At 35.1% G+C, this 27,832-nt stretch overlaps 2 protein-coding genes and 1 long non-coding RNA gene across 5 annotated transcripts; all 3 read left to right on the top strand.

The window, feature by feature from the left end:
* Nucleotides 1-1,305: 1,305 nt before the first annotated feature.
* Nucleotides 1,306-4,941, top strand: LOC115975695 (pentatricopeptide repeat-containing protein At2g22410, mitochondrial). Of its 2 annotated transcripts, XM_031096598.1 has the most exons (3): nucleotides 1,306-3,578; nucleotides 3,842-3,966; nucleotides 4,058-4,941. In XM_031096598.1, exon 1 carries the CDS (start codon nucleotides 1,387-1,389, stop codon nucleotides 3,394-3,396), a length of 2,010 nt encoding a protein of 669 aa, XP_030952458.1. In that variant the 5' UTR covers nucleotides 1,306-1,386; the 3' UTR covers nucleotides 3,397-3,578; nucleotides 3,842-3,966; nucleotides 4,058-4,941. The 2 variants fall into 2 exon arrangements, with proteins under 2 accessions (XP_030952458.1, XP_030952449.1); XM_031096589.1 differs by having other exon boundaries at nucleotides 1,306-3,966.
* Nucleotides 4,942-10,168: 5,227 nt separating this feature from the next.
* On the top strand, nucleotides 10,169-19,982 carry LOC115975684 (E3 ubiquitin-protein ligase BIG BROTHER-like). 2 transcript variants are annotated; one of them, XM_031096579.1, is made up of 9 exons: nucleotides 10,169-10,414; nucleotides 11,271-11,365; nucleotides 11,474-11,650; nucleotides 12,220-12,463; nucleotides 14,318-14,352; nucleotides 14,749-14,793; nucleotides 17,494-17,621; nucleotides 19,428-19,536; nucleotides 19,638-19,982. In XM_031096579.1, exons 3-9 carry the CDS (start codon nucleotides 11,510-11,512, stop codon nucleotides 19,695-19,697), a joined length of 762 nt encoding a protein of 253 aa, XP_030952439.1. In that variant the 5' UTR covers nucleotides 10,169-10,414; nucleotides 11,271-11,365; nucleotides 11,474-11,509; the 3' UTR covers nucleotides 19,698-19,982. The 2 variants fall into 2 exon arrangements, with proteins under 2 accessions (XP_030952439.1, XP_030952431.1); XM_031096571.1 differs by having other exon boundaries at nucleotides 10,172-10,784.
* A 5,414-nt stretch (nucleotides 19,983-25,396) lies between these two features.
* On the top strand, nucleotides 25,397-27,170 carry LOC115962322. Its single transcript, XR_004085399.1, has 3 exons — nucleotides 25,397-25,700; nucleotides 26,798-26,842; nucleotides 27,077-27,170. It is a non-coding gene; the product is annotated as an uncharacterized LOC115962322 (long non-coding RNA).
* Nucleotides 27,171-27,832: the final 662 nt, after the last annotated feature.

The raw sequence follows: 27,832 nt of genomic DNA, 5'->3' as shown, positions 1-27,832 counted from the left end.
ATTGGTTTTTATCTAGATCCATCATTAATATCATTTTTTTATTTATTAATAACCACTCGTCATATCAATAATTTGTAAAAAATTTTGGAAAAGAATTTGTATCTAGCATTATTCATTAGAGCATCTATATCAGATGTGGTAAATGTGCCAAATGCCAAATATTTGGCACATTTGCCACACCAAACACAAAAATGGAGGTTTATCAGATGTTCCAAATTCCAAAAATTATACAACACGGCTACAGTACCGTCTCAAATATGAGACGATACGGACAGATGTTGCAAAATTTTTTATAGTTTTTTATTCTCTTTTCTCTCTCCTCTCTTTTCATTTTTTTCTTTTCTCTTCTCTCTCATCGGTTCCCTCTCTCTTCTCCCTGTATTATCTCTGTACTCATCTCTCAGGATCTTCGACCAGTCCGAGATGTTCACTGACAGTGACGATGGCGTAACTCTGACGACGACAGCTTGCTCCGCCGGCGAGGGCTTGGAGGACAGCTTCTTGGAAACGCATGCCAATCTCTCTCACCCTCTGAAGCCGCCACCGTCGATCTCGCCCAACCGCCGTCAATATCTCAGCCACGCTCGATCTCACCAATCTCACTCACGGGCCGATCTCACCCTGAGGCCGCCGTCGATCTCACCCTCTTCTCTCTCCTCTCTATTCGCCTTTCACTTTGCCCCTCTCTGGTTGTGGGGTTTTTTTTTTTTTTTTTTTTGGGTTGATCTGAGATTGGTGAGTAATTGTGGTGGTTGGTTTGCAGTAGAGGTGGGTTGTAGTGGTGGTGATGGTGGGTATTTGTGTTTGTTTTTTAAATTGTAGGCGACAGGTGGTCGTTCAATTGATCTGGGTGGTGGTGGGCTGTGGGCTATAGGCGGTGACAGTGGTAGTGGTGGTGGGCTGTGGGGGTGATGGTCGGTGGTGGCTATCGGTGTTGTTGCCACAGTGGATATTTGTGGCCGGTGGTTGTGCCGTTGATGTTGTTGCTGTTGTTGAGGATAATGGGGGAGGGGATAATATATTATTTTAATATGTAGTAAATATTATTTTAATGTATAGTAAATATTATTTTAATGTATAGAATTGTATGATAAAATATTTGATAAATGAGATGTTGTAAAATGATATGGTAAAATAATAAAGTAGGTTTTTAGTGTGACAAAATGACATAATTTTTACCACATCTGCCGTGGATGCTCTTATAGATCATTATTTTATTTTCACTATCCATAGGTCATAACCAGCCACATAAAATTAATAAATATTTTTTTTTTGACTTATTGCAACAAAATATTCGACTTTACATCTATAACACTTGACGTAATATAAACTTTTTGGTAACAAAATCGATCTTTTTTCCCGCCAAAACCACAATGCAACACAGAAATGAACACACTTAGATCTCTACGTTTATTCCCAAACCCAAACCCACTCTCACTCTCTTCTTCTTCTTTGCTTCACGCTCGCTCGCTCTCACTCCACAAGGAAAGAAGAAGACCCACAAACTGGAACACAACCCACACTCTTGTCCAAACAAACCCACTCCTCTCTCTCTTAGAACGATGCAAATCCATGTCCCAGTTGAAGCAAATCCAAGCCCAAATGACTCTCACAGGCCTTTCATCAAACAGCTTCGCCTCAAGCCGGCTTATCGCCTTTTGCGCCATCTCTGAGTGTCGGAACCTTGGCTATTGCTCTCAGATTTTGTATAATTCGAATAACCCAAATGTTTTCTCTTGGAATGTTGCCATTAGAGGGTACTCTGAGAGTGAAAATATGGAAGAAGGGGTTGTTTTGTACAAGAGAATGTTGAGGGATGGTGGGTCTTCGAGGCCGGATAATTATACTCATACTTATTTGCTTAAAGTTTGTGCTGGTTTGTCGTGGAAGTTGATGGGGGATGAGATTGTTGGGCATGTGTTGCAGATGGGTTTTGATTCGTATATGTATGTGCACAATGCTGTGATTCATATGTTGGTTTCGTGCGGAGAATTGATCAAGGCACGTAAGGTGTTCGATGAAAGTTGTGTGAGAGATTTGGTTTCTTGGAATTCTTTGATTAATGGGTATGTTAGACGTGGGTTAGCATGTGAGGCATTGGGAATTTATCGAGAAATGGAAGTGGAGAGAGTGAAGCCCGATGAGGTTACGATGATTGGGGTGGTTTCTTCTTGTGCCCAGCTTGGGGATTTGAATTGTGGGAGAGAATTTCATCAGTATATTGAAGAAAATAGGTTGGAGTTGACAGTTCCACTTTCTAATGCCCTTATGGACATGTATGCCAAGTGTGGAAATCTTGAGGAGGCACAAGCAATATTTGATAGTATGGAGAATAGAACAATTGTTTCTTGGACTACAATGATTATGGGATATGCCAAACTTGGGTTTCTGGGTATTGCACGGAAGCTTTTTTACGAGCAGCCAGAAAAGAGTGTTATTTCATGGAATGCAATTATTGGTGGTTATGTCCAAGCCAAACACAGTAAGGAGGCTTTGGCTTTGTTTCATGAAATGCAGGCTAGTGATATTAAGCCTGATGAAGTGACTATGGTTAACTGCTTATCTGCATGCTCACAACTTGGAGCAATTGATGTTGGCATATGGATCCACCGTTACATCGAAAAACATAATATTTTTCTAAATGTTGCCTTAGGAACTGCTCTAGTTGACATGTATGCCAAGTGTGGGAACATCACAAAGGCTCTCCAGGTTTTCCGAGAGATGCCACAGAGAAACTCACTGACTTGGACAGCTGTTATTTGTGGCTTAGCCCTTCATGGGAAGGCACATGATGCCCTATCTTACTTCCTGATGATGATTGATAGTGGGTTGGTGCCTGATGAGATCACCTTTATTGGGGTCTTATCTGCTTGTTGTCATGGAGGTTTGGTTGACGAGGGCCGTAAATATTTTGCTCAAATGAGCTTCAAATTCAATATTTTCCCCAAGCTCAAACACTACTCCTGCATGGTGGACCTTCTAGGTAGAGCTGGTCATTTGGAAGAGGCGGAAGAGCTGATTAAATGCATGCCAATGGAGGCAGATGCTGTGCTTTGGGGTGCATTGTTCTTTGCTTGTCGTATTCATGGAAATGTAACAATGGGAGAAAGGGCAGCTTTGAAGCTTCTTGAGTTGGATCCTGGTGACAGTGGAATATATGTTTTGCTTGCAAATATGTATGGGGATGCAAATATGTGGGAGGAGGCTAAGAAGGTAAGGAAGATGATGGTGGAGAGAGGAGTAGAGAAGACTCCAGGTTGTAGCTCAATTGAGGTGAATGGCATTGTGTATGAGTTTATTGTTCGGGATAAATCACACCCTCAATCTGAACAAATTTATGAATGTTTAGTTCAGTTAACAAGACAATCAGAGCTCGTATATCCAATATACTTGTAATTAGAAACAAGTAGTGCTGAATTTAGCAAGCAAGAGGTGAGGGGAGAGGAGAGTAGATGATGGATCTGATGGAAGTTGATATGTTGGTACTGAAAATTGTTCATGAGCCATATTGTAAGAAAAACCTAATGGTTGGTTTTCAGAAGGTAGCTCGTGAGCTCCATCTCAGTTCCATTCTTTTTGTAAGTGTCTAACTCACTGCAAAGCTTGCATTTTATCAAGGTGGTAGAATGTTGGTTAAATGATTAAATTATCATTTCCTAATAGCTTATGTTTTAGGGATCAAGTTGTAGTTTATCAAGAGGCATTGAACATTTGGGAAAATATTCTGTTAAGATTTCACTTCTGTGAAGTACACATGCTAAGCTGTCCTTTAGTGGTTTCAGCTCATTACCTGTTATTCCCAGACTCCTAAGAAAAAGGCTTTGCCATTTTTCTCTGGCAGGGCAGCTGCTCTGATTTATTGTGCAAAGCTTGTGTTTTGAAACCAGGAAGATTGGCTGGTTGACTATCTGAACCTAAAATGGATGGGATATATACCAGGATGTTCTTTGTCAAACTCCAACTCAGGTCCACTAAATCCTTTATCCTTTGGAATTTATTTGTTATCTCCATTTCATCCATATATTTTGGGCTTATTATTGTTTGCATTCTTCCCTAGGTCTTGGTCATTACATGTCAGGAGGAGTAATTCAAGAAGCTGGAATTTCATGAAAGATCAGTATCTAAAGCCAAAGGATTCGAAATGAGGAAATCTGCTTAAAAATAGGGGTAGCCTCTATTGATGAAAAGATGAGGGTAAGTCACGTCAAATAGTTTGGTCATGTGCAGAGGAGATCAATTAATACATTGGTAAGAAAGAGTGAGTTGATTCAAGTAAAGGAAATGGAAAAAGGTAGAGGATGACCAAAAATAACCTTAGTGGAAGTAGTTATAAAGGACATATCAATTAAAGAAGTAACAAAAACTATGACTTTGGATAGAATAGAATAGAGAAAAAGAATATATGCAGCCAACCTTGACTATCTTGTTGAGGATCCTTAGGCCATAGCTGCCCCCAAAAAATTTGGGATTAACGCTTTGTTGTTGTTGTATTAGTAATTTAGTATCTAAAGCCAAATCAAGGTATATTTGTTGTGACATTTGAATGATCATAGAAAATGGAGGTCTTGTGTAAATGGTTTGGTAGTGTTCATGCACATGGTTGTACTGCTTTTGAATCTTACTGTCTCTCCCAAAACCAGTAGGTGACACAAAGGTGTAAATAGGTGTTGTGAATGTAATGGATTGATTGAAATCTGCAACAAGATAAAAGTTCCAAACTGTTGGTGTTGCAGGTCTTTACCATGAATTCAATCAACCATCAATATCTGTATCTTCTATTTATTAGTCTTATGAGTGGGTCTGAAAGGAGCTTTTTATCTGACGGGTTAAGGCCCAGCAATAAATGCTATCTTGTTGGGCTTGCAAAAAAGGAACAAGAGTCCAACTTAACCCCAATTGGTTGGACCATCGGCTCGATCTCCCTCATTGGCCCATGAAGCCCAAATCCATGTCATTCCCCATTCTACTTCCTCCAAGTCCTTTTTGCTATGATCCTGACCTGAGTGTTGCGGATTACTTGGTTAGTATTAAGTTGGTAAAAGAGTATGGAAAAGTTGTTTTAAAAATTATGTGAAAACATACTATTGGTCCCTAAAATTTTAATCAAGTTCTGTTTTAGTCCTTGAAATTTGGAATTTCTTTTTTTATCCTAAAAAATTATAACCTTTTGTGTGGCTTTATGGAATTTTTTTCCATGTAAGCAAGAATTTTAACCGTAAAGTTTCGGAAGGACTAACTTGTTATGTTTACAAGTTTTGAGGATTAAAAATGAACTTCATATTTTAAGTACTAAAATAGATCCTAACCCAAATTTTAACCAACTTATTTTTTTGCCTAAAATTATCTTGGAGTGACATATCTAAATCTCTCTCTTTTTTTTTTTTTTAGTCCTTGAAGATTTCGTTTTTCATGTTTTCTCTTATGAAAAAAATTATTAATAAGCTTTTGTGTTGAATAATCATTATAGAGATGTAGTTGTGAATTTGATTCAATAGATTGACATATATGGCCATGTAACTATTCCCTTTACTGGAGCATATAGTTGTTTGGTTTGATTGTTTTCATTCGTAGGAATATCCTTTAACTTATTTTATTGGAGCATATTGTTGTTTGGTTTGATTGTTTTGGTTTGTAGGAATATCCTTTAACTTATTTTAGACAACTCATAAAACCACCAACGTATATTATTTAAGCAAGTTAAATGACTTACTAAATAAGCCATGTGACTAAAAATACATATGAATAATTTTATCAATCATCACGTAATAGGTTGGAAAAATTTTCTTTCAAATTAGTTTGAAGATAAACTTTTTTATTTTGATCGAGCATGATAAGCCTTTCTTTTCTTTTTGGGTGTGAGCTGATGTGGAGTATCCTTAATCCAAGACCAGCCATAAAAGCATACATCTTGAGCTCTAGCCTTTCGGCAAGAAAAAGGTATTTGAAGAAGAAAAAATTTGAAAGTTACTTGTAAGTTGTAACACACACACATTTATATATATATCACACTATTTCTTCTTAGCAGCAAATGCGGTCCCAAGCCCAAAATTGTATTTCTATTTAGCCATTAGGTGGATTTTCATTTTACAGACATAGAGCATTTCCAGTCTCCACCCCAATCAAATTGGGACTTTCTTAAAACTTATTTTTACGATAGGTTTCAATCAACCAAAAGTATGAAAGTTTCTTTAAACGAAAGACCAACAAGGCATCTAAAAGATGTGGACTTTTGTGTGTGTGTGTTTTGTTTTCTTCTATTCATGGTAAAGGCCAGCTGGTGTATTCGATTAAACAGTCTTGAATTTCTTTGGACCTAATTCAGCATAAATAGAATTTCTTTCGCCCAATATAACTTGCTTTATAGAATTCGATTGGCTTTAAATTTACAAAGACATTGTCTGTGGTGAAACTGAGCCTATCACATGCGATATGACGAGGAGGAGGGAGGATGTAACACTCATCATATGATAAAAGCAAATATTCTTTTTTGTATGTATTGTCGTATTTGGAAAAAGACAGTCTAAGGAAACAATTTTTGTACCACAATTCTAATTTGATCGATTGTGAGGGATGACGAAAAAATGATTGGTTCATACAAAAGTAATCATTCGTTGCTTACAATCGATTACTTCAACAAGTGACAACAAAAGTTATGATCCTTCGTCTCCCAGGTGGGTTACAATTTCCATTTCTAAGCCAACAACACCATTCAATTGTTGTGTTCCAAAAGCACCTAGCCACGCCCTCTTAACGTGTCATTGATCATCAGGGCTTGCCTATAAAGCCCTAAAGTATAGTAAAGTTGAAAGAAAAAAAAAAATGAAAAAGAAGAAGAAGAGAAGTTAAGTTTAAAAGTGAATCCAATTACCCTCTAGGCCTCTCTACCTGTACAGCCTATGGGGGCAATGGAAGTGAAACAAGACCAAGTAAAAAACTTTTGGGTGTTGAAATTTAACACAGCCAACTGTGTTTGAGACACGTTTTCAGACAAAAAGAATGGGAGAGAATATTATGACACGTCCTTCACTTCCCTTGCACGCCAGGTTTTTGTTCCATTCTGATTACTCACTCATTCATGTCTCCTTCTTTAGCTTCTCTCTCTCTCCCACATGCATGCCTGACAGCCTTTGCTGTTCTTGCTTACTCCAATCTGTGATTGCATAAAACCCCATGGAAAAATTGGCATAAACCCAAAACAGAAGTCATCTAGTAGAGGTGATTGGGGGGAACAGAATTAAGGTGATTTTAAGCACCTTTTTATTTTGGTCAATTTGTAATCATATTGTCAGCAGTAATAGCAACATTTTTCATTGGTGAAGAGAGATTTTCTTAAACCTCTTCACCAATGATTGGTTCCCTTATCTTATTTTACTACCTATCTCTGCATTTTTAATGGGAGAGAGAGAGAATTGAACTTGCTTTACCAAGCATCACTGGTTTTTTTTTAATAGACTACAATATATAGATTTGATCATTGTAGTGTACTAGTGTCAGTGTCACCCATGAGTACTTTTACTATTGTAACATAAAAAAAGTATGAGCATGGTGGCTCGTGGGTTAAACTTAAGAGAGAGGGAGAATTTTTAAAAAAAAAAAAAAAAGTAAAAGTGAAAAGTTAATTATAAAAAAATTCTTCTACAAAGAAAAGTAAGAGTTACGAGAGGCAGATAGGTTTCATGATTAAGTAAAGTTTCAAATATTTAATTTAAAAATGTTCTTATTACATGTTTTGAGATCCATGGTCATACACAAACACACCTTCACTCCATTATAATCACCTTCCCTTCCAAGCAATATCTTTGAAAGGAAAATTTGTTACATAATCTATTGTATTTAAATAAAACTGTAAATACTTCATGGTATATGTTTTGTTTTATTACCCCACTCTTATTCTATTTCTTCTCTTGTCTACTATTTTTGTGAGTGTTAAAAAGAATGAAATGAAATGAAATTGATAGATCATGAAAGACTGAAATGGAATGTAACGAAAAACAATATATTTTATCTAATGTGTTCGAGAGTTTATAGAAGAGTGTGGAGATAAAATAAATATATTATTTTATTATTATACCATTGACATTTTATTTGTTACAAAGATCCAACGTTGGATAACGGATCATACGAATATTGAGAAGGAAGACCCATACTGATAATGGATTGAAAGAGATCAAAATGATTTTATTATTTTTAAATTTTTTTTAGTAAGTGAGAAGCAAGAGTGAATGAAAATCTTTGTAAGTGTGAATATAAATGTTCGAATGTTATGAGGGAATAGAATATTGTAAAAATCTCTTTCAATTTGTTTCATTTTAATTTCTTCTTCCCTTATAATTCCTTAGTATTAAGGCAAGAAATAGTAAATGAGGAAAGCTCTATTGAATTCGTGTCAAGTATTTTTGTTCTTTTTTCTTTTAAGCCATAAATTAAGTATTTGATCTCATATTTGTTTTAAATTTCAATCTTACACATCTCAACAACTAACGTATATCGGATATGAAAATACTTGAATCCTAGACCTTGAGAATTACTAGGCATATATTAAAAAAAAAAAAAAGAAAGAAAAAAGAAAAAAAGAGAGGCTACAATAGGGATTTGAATGCATCCCAAATTTTTGCATGATGATGGAGTAGGTGGAAAAATTTCACCATCTAAATTCAATGCAATGGTAGAAAACCTAACCTATGGTACTCTGTTACTTTGTTTGCTACAATAGCCCTCCCTAACTTTTGGAAATATGTCATTATGAGACTTTATCCACAAGTAAGAATTCTTAAGCAACCTTTTGAAACACATTAGAATTTCTTTTGCCAGCACATAACAAAGTTAGATCCATTAAAGGAAATTCCCAAAAGTCATTTTCATTCTCTGTTTTATAATAAGAAAAAAATTTCTAATAAGAAAAAAATTTCTAGTATGTCCAAAATAACATGATGATTTATTGGTTGTAACCTTAATTCTCTTTCCTTTTTGTTCTATTGGACTTTGGTTTTTGGGAGATAGTGTTGGCTATTTGATACCCTACCTGGATGACATTAAAAATATGTTGTTGCTCACATGATTATTAGCAGAGCTAAAACCAGCCATGCACAAAAGGAAAAAAAGAAGTATTTCTTTAATGATAGTGTGCTTGTAATTTTAATTCCTAACTACCCCCAACCGACACCAACTTCCATTTTTGGAGAGAGTCAGATGGTTTTGGTGACCATTCTTCAACCACACTGATGGTTCATTTTCCATGCACAAGCCAACCACTAACTTCAACCCCTATCCACAAAATCCTATGATTCTGTTCTCTATAGCTTTGGCACTTGGCAAATGGTTCAACCTATTATTATAAAACATTGCTTTCAATGGCATTCACATGATTCAATTTTCTAAGCATGAGAAAGAACCTATGATTAGATTTGGATGATGATTCTGATTTTGTGACTTTCAACAGCTAATTAATTATGGTTTGCAAAACTTCTAAGCTTTTATTTCATGTCATGTCAATAGGTGATAGAAACTTAAAAGACTACTACCTTGCTAACATCTCAAGTCTTAGAAAAAGAACTACACAACATGTTAACCACATTTATCATCCAACCCAATTTCTTTCTATCATCTCTACCTAAAATTGCTAGAGTTATTTAATCATGTTTATGCCAATTTAATTTAATTCTCACAATCATAATTAATTTGTACTCTAACACACTATTAAAAGCTTGAATACATTTATAAAGAGTGTCGTAGTCTCTATGTAAAAAAAAAGATTAAAATGAATGGCTGATCGTAAATTTTTATTTGGATAATTTGATAACTACAATGAGTGACAATAACTTCAAACAAATCAAAATCAACTTATCAAAACATTCCTATCACCAAATCACATGAAAACAACCTTTTTATCAATTGATCACTCACACCCATATTGTCACACAAATCACATTACTCACAAACCTGAGTGAATGAAACAACTCATACTCTCTCTCTCTCTAACACTATACCCCACAAAACTGCATGTGAAAATGAATCATCATGATTCATTGGTGGGTGAGGTAGCTATAACATTTACATACACAAAAAAATACTATAAACCAAAAAGAAAGAAAAAAAAAAAAAAAAAAGGTAGTAGTAGAGTGCTATAATTGCAAACACACACCGCGTGACACTGGAACATTTACCCCCGCACTCCATAACAAGGTTCGCGTGTCTCTGCATAAAATGATAAAAGCCACAGCTTGAAAACCAAGCTCTGTGAAATAACAAAAACCACAAACCAAAACCAAAAAAAAAAAAGCCCAGACAGAATCACGTATTTACAAACCTGCCATTCCCTTCCAAATTCACAGACACAGAGAGAGAGAGAGAGAGAGAGAGAGAGAGAGAGAGAAGTAGAAGATGAAGAAGTTCGTTTCAGGAAAAAGCGATCAATGTCGGTTCTTTAATCTCTCTTTGGAATCCTTCTTTTTCTTTTTTTAATTTTTTTGGATTTAACAAAAAAAAAAATTTTGGGTTCTTTTATATTACGTGGTGCATTGACTCCATTAAGCTCGCTTTCTCTCACTTTCCCGAGAATTTTCGGTTACGGAAAATGAAAATTGTGAAAAAACCGTGAATTTTTTTCTTTCTCTGGGTGAGGTGGTGGAGATCAGTTTTGTGCCTGTGGTGTAATGAGGAGCTCGTTTTTGTTGGTTTGTTTAAGTTCTGTTTGGTTGCTGAGAAAATTAAGTGCAAAGGAGAGGAATTAAGACGCTTTTTTTTCGTTGTTGTGTGGTTTTAGTAGAGGACGAGTTTCAGCTTTTGTAAGCATACGTTTCTTGCTTTTTGTATTAATTAAGCTCATTAGTGATCGGAATGTGATTTTGAAAAATGCTAGTTTTGTTTGTTTGTTGTTTTTGTTTTCCTTCGTTTTCTCAGCCGCCAAACAGAGATCTTGATTTTTTGTTACATTGTGGTGAATTCAGCTCAATTTTGATGTTAATGGAATATTATTACTTTGAAAATTTTTACTAGAAAGGGAAAATTTTTATGGACTATTTACTATTGAAAATGTTATTGTTGTTTTGATTTAGAGAGAAAAAAAAAAAAAAACAATAAAAGAAATATAGAATTTATTGTGCTTCAATGTTTGCATTAAATGGGTTAGATTTATGAAATAATAGAGTTTATGTGAATGTGGAAGTGGTAATTATTGTTGTTGTTTTTTTTGGTGATTACATTTAACTTGTGAACTTAAGGCCTTTGAATTGACTTGGGGGCAATTGTGTTTGTTGGTTTTGTATTTGTAGGAATCGTTGAAAGGCCGGAAAGAAATTGGCTTTTGTTGATGGCTTGATTATATTTCTGGATGAATGTGTTGGCTTGGATTTTGTAGGAAGATCAGGTTTATTGCTTATGTATAAATTTTTTTTTTTGTGTATGCTTAATGGTTGTGTTTTGAAGATTAAAGTATTCATTGATTCTGCTATAATTTGCTTTGTTTATGCTACAGATTACTTGTGTGAGAGCTTAGTAGTGGAGATTGAGAATGAGTTGGAACCCACATATGGAAGTTCATTATGTGAACACCAGCTATCCTTATAGTACAGCTGGAAGCTTTATGGAGTACTTTGAAGGACTTACGTATGATCATGTGAATTTCATATTTTCTGGTGCTTCACATGCTCAGGTACTTTATGCTTCATGTATATGTCTTTTTCTTTCAAAGAAATATAGGGAAATTATATTTATTGGGTTCAAAAAAGAAAAAGAAATTTTCAATTAAAATTTAGTAAGTTACACACACCTAGTGGGTTCTGATGATGAACCAAATGGAATCCATTACCTCGCTCTTCTGCCCCTTTTTTTGGGGAGCAAGTGCCATTTTAGCTAGAGCTCATTGGCGGTTTTTCTATATGCTTTTAACAATGATTTGATCCAAAAGATTGGAAACAGTTTATGTGAATTGATAGAGATTGTTCCTTTGTTATAATGCTCTGTTTCCCATATGCAGATTTGTGAGGAAGCTGTACTTCTTTGATTAATTTGGATCTTAAAATTGCTCATAAACTCTGATGTGTACTCAAATTCTTTTCATTGTTTACTACCAATACTTTGTACATTTGAAGCTTCTAGTGATTGGTTACATTTTGTCTATTTGTGGTTAAAATGTAGTTGGTTTAACTTGTAATGGAAGATCACTGCAAAAATTATATTAAGATTTTCATGTAAGCATAAGATCTACTCCTATACGTGCAGGAGAGCGTGTACCCACAAATGAATACGAGTTTTTACAAGTTTGGATTTTCTGAACCTGGGAACACTTCTTATTATGATCATGGTCATACCTATGCGGTGAATGATAACGGACCTAGAATTGATGAGTACAGAAGACCTTTTGAGAACTCTTCGACAATGGTTAATGAACAGGCTGCTGCAGCACATACAGAATGGGAAGGAAATGCAGCCACTAGTACTACTACGCATGACAACCCTATAGAATGTAAGTTCTGACCTTAATAGAATGGAGAAGATATTTACTTATTGTGTTCATTATTGCAAATCTTGTTAATATTGCTCAATATTGCACTCAAGAGGATAGTGCATTACAGAATTTTATGCATGCTTGTCAATTTCATTGTAATGCTGAAATTACTTCTTGATGCTTCCACCAGTTACTGCTTACCTTATGTATTACACTGTCATCTTTCTGTACAAAGTATAATTCATTCTGAATTTCCATTATTTCTTACTCAATAATGACTAGCTATATGATGGATTTTGAGCTTAGCTTTCTCTTTGGATGCAAGATTTCACATCATAGTCCCAACTGTTCCTATCCAACAGATTGTAGTCAACATTTTAGGCTGTTTGGTTTGGATATCATAGCTCAAATTCTTACAATGAGTTCTAAATTCTGTAAATATTTTAATGGACAGTGTGGAGGCTTCATATTTATCCTAGGTTACTCCCTAGACTATCTGCAGAAAATTGGTTATTTATGTGTTTAGGAGACAGAAAATAGAAAAGCAAGCATGAAAAGAACAATGCATCAAGAGGATCATCCTCTGATATCTTTCTCTTGCTTTTTGCTGAATTATAAAGATTTTATTTACTACTATTACATATAAGCTCATCGTCATTGATAACAGCTTCATAAAACTTTGGAGGAAACAAAGAAAACACAAACAGAAGGTTTGTTTTCAAAGACCATCTACTAAGCTCGTGAATTGCTATGTTAGCTTGCCTTTTAATCTAATTAAACTGACAGTTAGAGAAACTATCTTTCAGCACCTTGATATCTTCAAGAATCATGCTTTTCCAAGCTTGTCAGATGATTAACACCTCCAAAGACATCCAGTCAGCATTTGTTATCCCCTTCTCCAACAGTGCTGTCTAGATTTTCTTCATGAGCCATTAAAAGTGGAAATTGAGCTGCTTTTGCTTCAGCAGTCTCTGGTTTGCATTTTTCAATAATCTTCAACCAACCGCTGCTATACAAGCCTTTTTTTTCTCCAACAGCTGCATTGCAATTGATCTTGAGACTTCCTGGAGGTGGACTGCACCATTTATAATCAGGATAAGGCCTTGGGTTATGAGATAAATCTTTTAAAACAGAATTCTGTTTTTCCACCCTAGCATTAATTGTAAATGGCAAATCTTCCAGTTTCACTCGGCTTTTTGCAATAATCGTTATGTTCTCATTTTCCATATAATCTCAATCACAACAGTTCCAATATCTTTCTCTAACCTACCCAAGCAACATAGGAGGGAGCTTGCTAACCAAAGAATGGAGTGCACAGCTGAGAGAAACAAGCTTGTCAAACCTCTTTTGTGAATGGGCAACCTATGAGCTGGTGATTCATTAGGTTGAAATTTGAAGAGCTGTAGTCCATATACTTTCATGATATTGTCCATTGGTATAATCTTCTGCTGTTTCATGGAATCACCTGATGTGAATCATCTTGATTGGAAGCCCCAATATTCAGTGTCATTCATCATTATTTTCCCTACACTATTCTCACTTAAAGTAGCTGTGTGCTGGGAACTAAGGAGTGAAGAGTGTGGAATGCCAAGTTAGCAAGCAGTTTTAAGACATGTATACAAATTTAAATTTGAATTTGAACTTTGATAGTCCGAAGATATAACACATTGACTTTCTATGATGGTTGTACCCTAAAATTTTCTGTTATTTGATGTTTTTTTTATTGGTAGGACATAAAGGGATATAATGGCTGCTTTAGAAGTTTTTCATGATCCTTTCTTCCCTCTGATGTTATTTTTTTTTCTCCTGTAATAATTATTTGGAATATGAACTACTTGTATCTCAATTTAAGTTTCTTCTTTTATTTTACAGGCCCACGGAGACATCATAATTCTCATGATTATCAGGTGTGTCAGTTGTATAAGTTTAGTGCAAAATAAGACGTACATAAATGCTTTAAAAGTATGAATTGCCTCTCATGTTTTGCTTAAGTCTATCTTTCTCTATGACTTGCACACTAGCACAAACATACACACCGAGAAGAGAGAGAGAGTGGTGGGGTACAGATCTAGTTCCTACTTCAAGTCTCTCTCTCTGTAACATGAATGTTGTGTAAACATGCATAGAGAGAGGGAGAGGCACAGCCTTCCAGGCTTCTAATAACCAATTTCCTTGATAAAATGTTTTTGTCACATTTGTTGGGCCCCAAATTTTCTTTCGAGATCATTTTTGCTTAATGGGAGAAACTTAATGATAGTTGAACACATTGATTAACTGAAGCAATTTCCCTTTGAAACGGGCAGGTCATTTGGCAAGACAACATTGATCCTGATAACATGACCTACGAGGTTAGAGCATAAAACTCTCACATTTTCTCTTGGCATTGCTACATTTCCTGATTAATTGAATATGCCTCTTAATTCTTATTTTTGAGTATATATGTAGATTTTGGTTCTAAGATTATAAAAAAGTAATACAGGTTAAGAAGCTTCCACTTTTTGGCTCATGGAATTTTTAATTCTCATGGTTTGGGAAGTTTTAAGAAGCTTGTATTTTGCAATTAATATATTCAACACTTTTATATTGGCAAAAACTGTGGCAAGTTTGGGACTTCTGAGAAACTTAGTGCAATGTTCAAGTTGATCATACAACAATCATAATGACATGTCATGTATGATTAAGATGTGAGAGAGGCAAAACCCCTTGGTGGAAAAGATTCTTGTAAGAGGTGTTATTGAGTGAGTCCTTTCATGATCGACAAGGTTGCCGAAGTCCCATAAGTGATGCTGTGTAGTTTGAAGCAGATTTGTCTGAATATGTAAGATTGTAAAAGAGGCTGTAGCCAATGCACAAAGCTCTCACTTCTACAGGATATAAGAGATGTGGGAGACTTGATTAGTACGCAGCCTTACCCCCAATTATTAGGGGCTATACTAATAGGTTCTTTAAACTATACATGTCATTGGGCCATTCTTTCATTTGTTTTTGGTGGGTGTCTAGAGCTCTTCGAGCACCTAACTATTTCCCTGGGTGTGTGTAATCATTCCGTCCCAGACGCCAATTAATTATAGGTAAGTATCCATTGGGGTGGCCCTAGCATGCTAGCTTGGAGTTTAAGACCTAGGATCTCATGAGGCCTTGGCCCCAGGAAGCCGGAAACTCATATTAAAACTGAAAACCTTATGTCTTTTAGGGGTTTCTAGAAACATTAACTCTATAATCTTAAGGACACTGCTTGGATGAAAGCATAGGCAGCTTCCATGGTCTTTCATTTTTGGATTTTATTAGGGGCTATACTAATAGGTTCTTTAAACTATGCAGGTCATTGGGCTATTCTGTCATTTGTTTTTTGGTGGGTGTCTAGAGCTCTTCGAGCACCTAACTATTTTCCTCGGTGTGTGTAATCTTCCCGTCCCAGACACCAATTAATTATAGGAAAGAATCCATTGGGGTGGCCCCAGCATACTAGCTTGGAGTTTAAGACCTAGGATCTCATGAGGCCTTGGCCCTAGCAAGCCGGAAACTCATATTAAAACTGAAAACCTTATGTCTTTTAGGGGTTTCTAGAAACATTAACTCTATAATCTTAAGGACACTGCTTGGATGAAAGCATAGGCAGCTTCCATGGTCTTTCATTTTTGGATTTTATTAGGGGCTATACTAATAGGTTCTTTAAACTATGCAGGTCATTGGGCTATTCTGTCATTTGTTTTTTGGTGGGTGTCTAGAGCTCTTCGAGCACCTAACTATTTTCCTCGGTGTGTGTAATCTTCCCGTCCCAGACACCAATTAATTATAGGAAAGAATCCATTGGGGTGGCCCCAGCATACTAGCTTGGAGTTTAAGACCTAGGATCTCATGAGGCCTTGGCCCTAGCAAGCCGGAAACTCATATTAAAACTGAAAACCTTATGTCTTTTAGGGGTTTCTAGAAACATTAACTCTATAATCTTAAGGACACTGCTTGGATGAAAGCATAGGCAGCTTCCATGGTCTTTCATTTTTGGATTTTATTGCAGTTTTGAACTTTAGATTGTAATTTTCTGGTGGTTACTATGCACACCTCCATCATGCCTTTTCTACTGTTTCTCCAATAATTTAAAAAAAAAAAAAAATTATAAATTGAAAATGTGGTTCTGGTACTCCAGATTAGCTTCATATTAGTAGTATAACTTGTGTGCTAAGCAATCATGCATACGTTATTCATCAAGAAAGAAAAAATCATGCATAAGTTATAAGCAATCAAATTGAACACCTAAATACTCACTTAGTCATATCTTGGTTCTGTTTAATGTGATGACAATTGTAGACTCTCGGCCACTACTGCCTTTCCACTGAAAAATTATCTATATTCCTGTAGTCATTCAATAGCATTCTGGTCAAAGTGCTAAACTTGTGTTAAAGCCTAGCAGAACCACTCATTGCTTACATTAAGCCCAATTCTGGTGGTTCTAGCTAGGCATGACATGGAAAGCCAGAGGAACCAGGTCATAGCTATGAATGGTTGCTTAAATTTCATTCCTGTTATTTATCCTCTCCATAACTTTGAGTCATATCACTCTAATGAAATATAGGAATGTGGTTCTTAGGCTGATGATATGTGTAATGAGAAAATTGTGACTCAAGTGTATTATTTCTCATGAGGTGGTAATGTGATTTTAATTTGAGCCTGTGGGAAGGAAAAGGTTTTGGTTAAGCAGATCATATTCCAACTTCCTTTGTGCCTGATGAGCTTTAAAAGGTTTTGGTTAAGCAGATCATATTCCAAGCTTCCTTTAGTCCTTATGAGCTGTCATATTTGGATGTGGAATGGTGGATTAGAGTTTAATGCTGATTTGGCCAAACACATTTTGATTAATAGAGACTACTTGCTTTTCTCCTACAGTCTTATCTGGTTATGATGGTTGTTCTTACAGCAAAATATCTACGATATGTGAAAACTCTACTTATGAAAATTTTGATGAAAATTGAAATTATTGAACGACTTTTTTATTACTCCTCCCTTTATTATTATTATTATTATATTACTGACAGCATTTTCATGTTCAGGAATTACTTGAATTAGGTGAGGCAGTAGGAACTCAAAATAGAGGTCTTTCTCAAGAACAGATTTCTTTGCTTCCAATCTCAAAGTACAAGTGTGGTTTTTTCTCAAGAAAGAAGTCACGAGATGAGAGGTAGTGTTCAGGCTTATGAACTGTGCTTTTATGAGATTCTGATATCTTTGTTTACTTTTCAACTGGCCTTTTTTTTAAAGTGTGTGTGTACACACACACACTATATATATATTATTGTAAATATATTTTATTCAGCTTTTGAAGTCATGATCCTTTCTATTTCATGGGATGTGATTATCACTTTCTTCATCACCTGTGGTAATTTAATACCTAATCTTTCTTTCAACAATAATCTAAGGGTCCGTTTGGATACAGCTGAAAACTGAAAACTGAAAACACTATAGCAAAATAATTTTTAAATGTGTAAATAGTATTGTAGGATCCATTTTTATTTTTTTTATTTTTTTTTTCTGAATAAAGTGGTTGTGGGTTCTGTGAATAGTGCATAATGTCTCCTGCATAGTGTAATTTACGTGCATGAACAGCGGGTTACTGTTCATGCACTAAAAAAAAAAAAAAAAAAAAAAAAAAAAAAGAAGGCTGAAATGCAGAGGCAAAACGTGCTGCGTTTCAGCTATCCAAACCGCACCTAAGTTTGATTTTTCCAAAATGGAGAAAAAGAAAGAAAAAGGATAATAATAATAAATGGAAAAGAAATCATTTGAACCTTCCTGTTCTTTCATAGGCATGTCATTCTGAAGAATGAGTACTATGAAATGACATTGCTTGAGAGAAGTTTGGAGGTAGATTGTGTGATCATATATTAGTACATTGTGTAGGGCTATGCAATTTCAAATTTAATTGAAACTTACAGGAGAAGGAAAAAAGGGATAACTGTTAGGTTCAACTTCTTGTTACAAAATGATAAAAACCAAAAAAATATATGAAATTAAAAGAGAGAACCATAAATTCTCCCCAAGTAGGATTTGAACCTATGATCAGCCTTTTAACAGCCAACTTCTCTACTACTGAGCTATTGATGAACAACGGCTTAAGGAAGCTGACTCTCGTTCTTTGGACCAACATAAGACAGAACAAAAATTGGTTCATCACTCTTTTTTTGACATAGAATATTCAGATTAGTATTGGACACAGGCAGTTGCCATGACTTTCCTCCCCCTGCTCTGCACAGATGATAGCTGAACAATTTACCATCATCTATGCTACTAGTATATTAGGTAAGTTTTCTTATGGGCGGTCTTATACTCCAGTAACTTGTTGAGATGTAATTTTGTCACTACTCAGGGTAAAAGTAAAAGTGCGACAGATAACCAGCCAATCCCTTTTTGCTTCAACAATTATTGACATCTGCCTGTGCTATCATATCAGTGGCCTTAAATTCATATCTAATAGATCATCAATACCTCTGGGAGAGAACTTACAAACTCGTATTCAAATATTCTAATTACATCTTAATAATGACTCCATATATATAATATTTTTATTCTTGCACTTATGGTTTTATGGACACTTTGCTAGACATGGTGGATGTTATACATGTACATTTTGAGACATTCTCTTTGTCGTGAACCTCAAGTTGAGCTTGGCATCATGGCTATTATCAGACATCTTTTTGGGCATCATTGTCTATAAAATCATCTTATGCATGCATGCAAAATTTCTAATATATATGCATCAGAGCATTAATGTACAAAATTTTTAGAATGCATTGGGGGTTGGATGTGCACACATCACAGTATAAGGTGCATCTGCATTGCTTGCCTTACATTTCTGAGGCCTTCCTCCAGAAGCATAAGAGCACTGGAATTTTATCCAATTTGACTACAATTTTTGTCTTTCCGTCTCTGTTCTTACTAAACTTTTTGTGGCCTGTTGATCTAACTTGTTTAATTTTGTTCTGTATAGATGTGTGATTTGCCAGATGGAATATAAACGAGGTGACCGACGGATCACACTACCATGCAAGCATGCCTACCATGCTAGTTGTGGGACCAAATGGCTTAGCATCAATAAGGTAAGCTATTGGGATTTTTAAAGATGAAAATTATAAAATATCTCATCAGTGGCGTATTTGGCCATAACCCAAATTTGGCTGACAATTTTCTGTTTTCTCAGGCTTGTCCCATATGTTACACTGAGGTGTTTGCTGATGCTTCGAAAGATTCGAAACAGTAAGGAATAATCACTAAGAAGAGAAGTGTCATACCTTTTTTCTTTGTTTCTCAAGTTCATTATTTTTCTTCCACACAAAGTTGTTTGTTTCACTCTCCCACTTGCTTATGTTAAAAAAAAAAAAAATCACTTCCTTTAGTAAAGAACCATTTTATTAGCTTCTACAATAAGGGAATTCAGACTATACATGATTGGATGTGTTAGTAAGGCAGGAGATTGCAGCAAGTTTGTATGATTCATCATATTCTATCTTCTTTACTTTTCCAAGCAAGATTTTATTTTTCTCTAGCTTTTTGATCATCTATTCAACTTGAAAGTATGGGTGTCACAATTATTGAGGGAGTGTTCGGAAGTGACTCTTGGGGAATGGATCCAAATGAATTATACTGGTCACTAAAATGATTTATAGGCGGAGTCTTGAGAGCTTGATGCTGGTCTAAGCTCACAGGCTTGAAAATTTTGGCTTTGGGAGCAATTTGTTCTTGATTTTGGTTTTAGTTTTTAAAGCTGCAATTCTCCTTATCAAATTCATGTCAAAACTGAGATGTCAATGCCAGCAGATAGCCACACGGGCCAAATTAGATCTTGCCTTAAACTAGAGATCTTCTATTCCGCTCCTTGTCTGCAAACTGTGTTGGTCCTCTCTCTATGATTATATCCCACGTTTATTCCTCCTCTTCAAGCGCTGGATTTGTTATTTGGAGCATTGTGTTGTGTTGGGGCAGTGTTTATTATACACTAACACAAGTTGTTGCACATTTTTTATTTTTGAACTGGAATCGTGAGTTGAATTGAGTTATGCAAGCAACTAACCAGCTGGTGGAGCCTATGAAAAGTGAGAATAAGTGATGAAAATTGAGTTACACCTGCTCAACTAAACACAGCCTAAATGAGCCCCAAAGTGCATTCCTAAAAAAATACAAATCTTGAGATGGTTTAGATAAATAAACGTAAAACATGTACTAGGCCACCTAGGTGGTTGACTTAATTGGCTGCTTCATCGGCTGCTGGTGGAATCTTCGAAATTGACTAGTCTTTGGTATTTTAGTTCAAAGCACACTATACGGAAGAGGTTAAAGTAGCAGCTGACTAGCTTAGAGCAACTGCATTAGTTGATGCAAAGTTGTGCAAAATAGAAAAATGTGCTCATTTTACACATTTTGAGCAAAAAAACACCCACATTAGTGAGTGTAAAATTGTGCATTTATGCACAATTGTTACAGTAACCGTGCATATATGCACGGTATATATGCACGGTTACTGTAGCACTTGTATTTATTATTTTATTAGTTTTTTTTCCTCTCTCTCTCTCTCTCGTCTTTGGTACTCTCCTTTTTCTTATTTTTCTCTGTGCTTGAGAAACTTGACAGAACCAGCGCCTCTCTCTTTCCATTGGTTCCCATCTTTATCGAATCGATAAACGATCGAAGCAACCTGAGCTTAACGATCGGAGCAATCGAATCGGTAAACGATTCGATAAAGATGGGAACCAATGGAAGTTTCATCCTCTTCGCCGGTGGTGACGGTGATCTCCTCGAGCTTAACGATTGGAACAACCTGAGCTTCGGTGTCCTCTTCCTCATTGGCTGGGGCTTCCTCTTCTTCTCTGTGCTTGTGCTCGGGTTCAGTGCTTGCCATAGCCTTTAGTTTCTTGCTTTGATGTTGTAAAGAATGATTCAAAAACAGCAAGGATTCACAATAAAGCTAAAGAGAGATGGGGGAATTGGGCTGCTGCAATAGGAGGGTTGTAATTGTTGTTTGGTTGATGAGAAAGTGAGAGAGAGGCGGATTGGGTCTGTGAGAGAGAGAGGTGGTGAGGGAGAGATGGGTTTCGGATTGGGTCTATGAGAGAGAGGCGGTGAGGGAGAGAATAATAAAAAATGGTAAAAAGAATGAATATTTTATTGAATAAATGTTTAGAATAAATAAACTGATGTAAGTGTTTTGTAAAAATGAGTGTGTAAAATAAAAAAAAGTAGCTTTTTTTGTGCAAAATAGAAGGAAAGTTTGTATCAACTAATACAGTTGCTCTTATATGTCCCCTATGGGCTATGTACAACTTTGTCAAGTATTGAGTTAGGTGTGGATGCTGACTTGTATGTATTTTCTTTTATTATTATCACTATTATTAAAGAAGTGTTATCTCAATTTTAATTCACACTAATCTACTTGTTACTCACGATATACATGGAAACCCCATGAATTGTTAGTATAGTGAAATAAAATTTGGAACTTTCAGATTTATGTTACTGTCTCAAAAGATCATTAAGCCAACCACCTAGGTGGCCTAGTACATGGTTTACTTTTATGTATCTAAACCATCCCAAGATATGATTTTTTTTTTTGAAATGCACTTAGGGGCTCATTTAGGCTGTGTTTAGTTTAGCTAGTGCAACCCAGTTTTCATCCCTCATTCTCACTTATCATAGGCCCCACCAGCTGGTTAGTTGTTTGGATTAATTTTTTTGTTCTCAATTCTCATTACTCATTATCCAAAAATGTGAGTATGAGTTATGAGAATTGAGAAAAAAATTTCAGAGTTTTTAGTTCGCATTAGAATGAGTTAAGTGGCAAACTTGTAATATTACACCATCAATGGAACTCACACAAATGAGTTCTCTCACTCAACTTTGACTTCATTAATTCGCCCAACGGCTCTTTGTGTGTTTAACCCCATCTCAGTTACTACCACTCCAATAGAACACTAAAACTGGATTTCAGTTCTCTCTCCGTCTGTCATTCTCCTCTCTTGGCCACATATTCTCTCATCTCTCTCGGTCTCTCATCTCTTTCAATCTAGCAGATCTGTATTTTATCTCTCTCGGTCTCTCATCTCTTTCAATCTAGCAGATCTGTATTTTATCTCTCTCGGTCTTGTCTCTCTTCAGTGGGTTATTGATGTTGTGTTCTTTGTGTTTTTGGGTTAAATTTCTATGGGCTTTTTAGTATTTGTAAGGCTTTTATTATTATTATTATTATTATTATTATTATTATTATTTTTTGCAGTGTTTTTTGGGTTTTTCCAAGTTAGCAATTTCAGGATGAGCAATGAGTTTTTCTAGTTAGTATTACTTTGTTTGTTTTTTTTGTTTTTCCAATTTTGTCTTGGAATTGTTTGGGTTTGGAGTTTTTTATTTTATTTTTTTGGAATCTGTTTGTTGTGTTTGCAGATAACAATTTAGAATAAGAAACTTTCTAAAATAAACCAATTAAGTGAACAACAAGAAAATGATCAAGCAAATGTGGATTCCCTCCTACCAAATTATTGAGGAAGAGTGACATAACAAAGAGAACATATTTGGTAAAGATTTATGAGAATGATGCGTGGTAGGAACCAAGCAAGAATTTATGCATGTGGGTTTCGATAAGTAATGGAGTTTGGGATTTTATGGGTCACTAGCTGCAGACACACGCGATGCGCGAGAATAAATAATTATTTTTTATAGTAATATTATGTATAATTTTTTCTCTAAAATTTTTTGAAGATAATTTGTTCTTCTTAAAAATTAAATAATTTTTATTTGGTCCAATAAGGTCTATTTCGGCCCCATACGGTCTAATTCGGTCCACTCGGTCTATTTTGACCTCCTTTGGTCAATTTTAGATTAATTAAGCTTTAAATTGATTCTTTTTGTAGGTTGCATTTTCAAGTTTAGCTCAAAAATTCAATTTTTTTTCTTAATTTTTTGGTTGAAAAGTATGAAATTTTATTATATTTGGGCTAAATTCTATAATTTTGAGTTAAAAAATATAAAGAAAATAGATATTAGAAACAAGAAATATGAGCCCTAAAAATTCAATAAAAATGGCAAATATTCAAAAGTCTCATTGGTTCTATTTGGTCCATTCTGACATCTTCGGTCCATACGGTCCTAATCGGTCCATTCGGTCCTATTTAGTCTATTCTGTTCATTAAGGTTCTATTTGGTCCAATTCTATCTTATTCAGTTCACGTCGGTCCTATTCAGTCCATTCAGTCCATATTGGCTCTATTCGGTCTACATTTTTCCTATTCTATCCACTTCAGTCCATTCTTTCTACTTTGGTCCATTTCAGTTTTATTCGGGTCATTCGGTCTACTTTGGTCATATTCGTTCCAATTTGGTTCTATTCGGTCCATTCTGTCCACTTCAGTCCAGTTTGTCCATTCAATCCAATTGGGTCCTGTTCGGTCCATTCTGTCCATCTTGTTCCTATCCGGTCCACCTTGTTCCTATTCAGTTCATTCGGTCATATTCTATCCATTTGGTCCACTTTGGTCCATTTTGGCCCACTTAAATCTATTTTTGTTCAATTACATAATGGGAAAAGACATATTTGGGTTGAAAGCACCTAATCAAAATCCAAATTTATTAAAAAAAATATAAATTTTAAACTCATAATATCTAAAATCTTAAGTATGACATTTATTGTTGTTATGCTTTTGTTGAAACACATTAACATAGCATTTTAGTCAACTTCGATAATGCTAAATTTAAGTGAAAGTTTTTCTAAACATAAAGGCTATGAATATACAAATGTAATCTTTAGGGCAATTATTCATTTGTTTTAACGTCGTTATTTTTAAATGAATTGCATGAGGTTGATAATACATTTAAGCAAAATAAACAAATATATACATATATGAATTTATGTATGTATGTATAATTTTTATTCAAATAAATTATTCAAATTATTCATTCTCTTAAAAGAGATTATCATGATAGTCAAAACTCATATCAAACTCATATTGAATATGTATAATTTATTCTCTAAATTTTATTTAGACCACTTGTGATGAGGAACTAAAAAATACAACAACAAAACGTATGAGCCTAAACAAGAGTTTTAAAAATCACAATGATTCACCAATATAAAGTAGAGTTGTAAGAAATAGTAAAAAAATAAGGAGAATAACCACTTTTTCAAGAGAGAATGTGAGAGGGAATAATAAGAAATTTATAGAAAATAATATGATAAGAAAAAAGTTAAAAAAAAGTAATAAACACCAAATTATCCAAGTCATGTTACATAATAAAATAACATTATATTTTTATTTATTATCTTTATAATGCAATATGATAGAATCTATGAAATCAAAGAGCACTACAACTGAATGTGTTTTTAGTGACGAAAATTAGTGAGGAAATATTTTTCGTCGCTAAAAATACAACTTTAGTGACGAAATATGAATTTCGTCACTAATAGTTAAAAAAATTATAACATTTAGCGACGAAAAATAAATTTCGTCACTATTGAGATCTAAAAAATGGGCGCTTGCGGAGGGAAATTTTGGCGGGAGTGTAATTAATCTATAGTGACGAAATATTTCGTCACTGTAGGAATTGTTGTGGTATATTTTTAGTGACGAAATCTAAATTCGTCACTAAAAGTATACTACAGCGACGAAAGTTAAATTTCGTCGCTAAAAATGTTAACAAAATATAGTTTCTTTAGTGACGAAAATAAAATTCGTCACTAAAAGTTTAAGAAATTCTGGGTCCTTTTGTGACGAAACAGAAATTCGTCACTAAAAATATGCTACAGTGACGAAATTTAAATTTCGTCGCTAAAAATCTTAACAAAAAAAAATGGATTCTTTAGTGACAAAAAAGAAATTCGTCACTAGAAGTAGGAAACAGAGACGAAAAAATTTCGTCGCTAAAATACCACTATAAATACTCCCAAAAAAAAGAGAACCTCACACTCAGCAAAACAAAGAACTGAGAACTCACGCTCAAAAAAAAAAAGAGAGAAACCCACGCTAGAAAAAAAAAAGAGAGAAACCCATCTCCGTCGACGCCATCTCCGACGACGTTGAAGCCGTCGCTGTCGAGGCCTATTACGACGACGTTGAAGCCGTCGCCGTCGAGGCCTATTACGACGACGTGAAGCCGTCGCCGTCGAGGTCTATTACGACGACGTTGAAGCCGTCGCCGTTGAAGCCGTTGCCGTTGAAGCCGTCGCCGTTGCCGTTGCTGTTGAAGCCGTCGCCGTTGCCGTTGCCGTTGCCATTCGCGACGATCGGTAAGGTTTTGCCATTCGCCGATTTTTTTGTAATCCGTGGGGCATTCCCTGGCCTGTTCAGTTTTAAAGGCACATAGAAATTTTGAGTTTTTGGTTAGAATCCGCTGTTTTCATATGTTGAATTTTTTTCCTTCTGGCTGTGTTGGCTTAGTATTGTTGCAGTGTTTTCCCTGCTGGTTTTTGTTTGTTTGTTTTCTGCAGTATCCTTTTTGTTGAACTGCTTGTTGTACTTGTCTCCGAGTATTGTTCATAGTGAAGTCTGCTCATTTATCTTAAAAAAACAAAATTTATGGTAGTATTCTAGGTGGTAACTGTTGTTGCATCGTCTATGAATTAGAAATACGCAATGGTTTTGAGTGTTATGTCTAACTTATGGTAGATAAGACATTGAGAATGAAAAAATAGTTGTTTCTACCTTGCTATCGGATTCTGTAGATAAAGATTATTCCTTGACTGTCCTCTTAATATCACGATCTTCGTCTTCTCCAGTAGTTTCAGAACGGTGGGGTGCACACTACCATCTTGCTTTGGTGGTGGGTCCCTATAACCATCAATAAGTGCATTATTTTTGTTTTTCACTTTTACTTTTGGAGCTAGTGCTTAGTGACAAACAAAGGCTCCCAAGGTTGCCCAGGAAAGTTTGATATCTTTAGTGGGGCCCCTTAATCTGATCATCTTAATAGAGGAAGTTGAACCAACACAGTGCCAAAAGCATCCACAAGTACTTTACTTTACATCGTTTATTTGTTTTTTTTGGCATCTTCTGAACCAGTGTTGATTTTAGACTTATTGCTCAATGGTTTATTATTTATGACACAATGAGCTTCGTTGGGGTAACTATAATTATAATCTTACAATTGTTGGACTTTTATTCTACCACTTACATATAGGAAACAAAAACCTTTGATTTTTTTTTTTTTGCTCAAATAAAAAAGTTGATTTTTTTTTTCTTTGACTCCTTTATTAGATTTTGGGTGCTCACAGGTTTTCCACGTCAATATTAATCTTTTTTTTATTTGACTCCTTTAGATTTTGTGTGCTCACAAGTTTCCACGTAAGATTTAATAATGATTATTTATTTTAAATTTTGGTTTTAGGATACCGGTAAAGACTGGAAGCTGATCACTGTTTTAGGCATCCAGGTACAACTCCCAATTTTGCTAAACTTGAGAGATTGAACTAAATAAATAAAACAAACCTGAGAAATTTCTTTTAACACAAAAGATAAAAAAAGATAAGATTGTCGAATTGGCTTTTTTTTTTTTTCTTTTTTTTGTGCTTGGATTGGATGTTGTCACAGTAACATATTTAGCCTTTCATAAGAGCTATTCATTATAAAGACTGAAGTACTTATAAGTTTAACTTTTCTTTTGCAGGCTAAATTCACATTGTTTGCAATAACTTTGGATTTTTTCTGAAAGTTGTAAGCTTAGCTTGAGCAAAGTAAGTAAATTTTAGTTGAAAACCTTATAAACTTTATACTTGTGATGTTGGAAATTGGATTTGTGATGGTATGTTGTGTTGGAGCAAGCGGGTGGCTTGCGTGGTGTTATAAGGTGGTTTAAATACATATTGGGAGTGTTTTTAGTTTCTTGAAAATGTGAATGGAACTTGTTAATTAGATATGATGAATATTACTTTATTCGATTTCAATACTTGTAAACACTCTATACTTGTGATGTTTGTGATTGGTTTTGTGGTGGGTTGTTGTATTGGAGTAAGCGGGTGGCTTGCATGGTGCTATAAGGTTGTTTAAATTCATATTGGGAGTATTTTTAGTTTCTTGAAAATGTGAATGGAACTTGTTAATTAGATATGATGAATATTACTTTATTCGATTTCAATACTTGTAAGCACTCTATACTTGTGATGTTTATGATTGGTTTTGTGGTGGGTTGTTGTATTGGAGCAAGCGGGTGGCTTGCATGGTGCTATAAGGTTGTTTAAATTCATATTAGGAGTGTTTTTAGTTTCTTGAAAATGTGAATGGAACTTGTTAATTAGATATGATGAATATTACTTTATTCGATTTCAATACTTGTAAGCACTCTACACTTGTGATGTTTCTGATTGGTTTTGTGGTGGGTTATTGTATTGGAGCAAGCGGGTGGCTTGCATGGTGCTATAAGGTT

Source organism: Quercus lobata, chromosome 1, assembly GCF_001633185.2.
Source record: "Quercus lobata isolate SW786 chromosome 1, ValleyOak3.0 Primary Assembly, whole genome shotgun sequence".
In the NCBI taxonomy this organism is placed as follows: Eukaryota; Viridiplantae; Streptophyta; class Magnoliopsida; order Fagales; family Fagaceae; genus Quercus; species Quercus lobata.
Note: the sequence above shows the minus strand (reverse complement) of the source record. Positions and strands in the feature narration are given on the sequence as shown.

What these genes read in the sequence shown, in the direction of transcription:
- LOC115975695 (XM_031096598.1), top strand. Translation starts at nt 1,387, where the DNA reads ATGAACACACTTAGATCTCTACGTTTATTCCCAAACCCAAACCCACTC.
- LOC115975684 (XM_031096579.1), top strand. Translation starts at nt 11,510, where the DNA reads ATGAGTTGGAACCCACATATGGAAGTTCATTATGTGAACACCAGCTAT. An exon ending in GCATGACAACCCTATAGAAT is followed by an intron (nt 12,464 to 14,317) that starts GTAAGTTCTGAC and finishes TTTATTTTACAG; the next exon opens with GCCCACGGAGACATCATAAT. An exon ending in CTGATAACATGACCTACGAG is followed by an intron (nt 14,794 to 17,493) that starts GTTAGAGCATAA and finishes TTTCATGTTCAG; the next exon opens with GAATTACTTGAATTAGGTGA.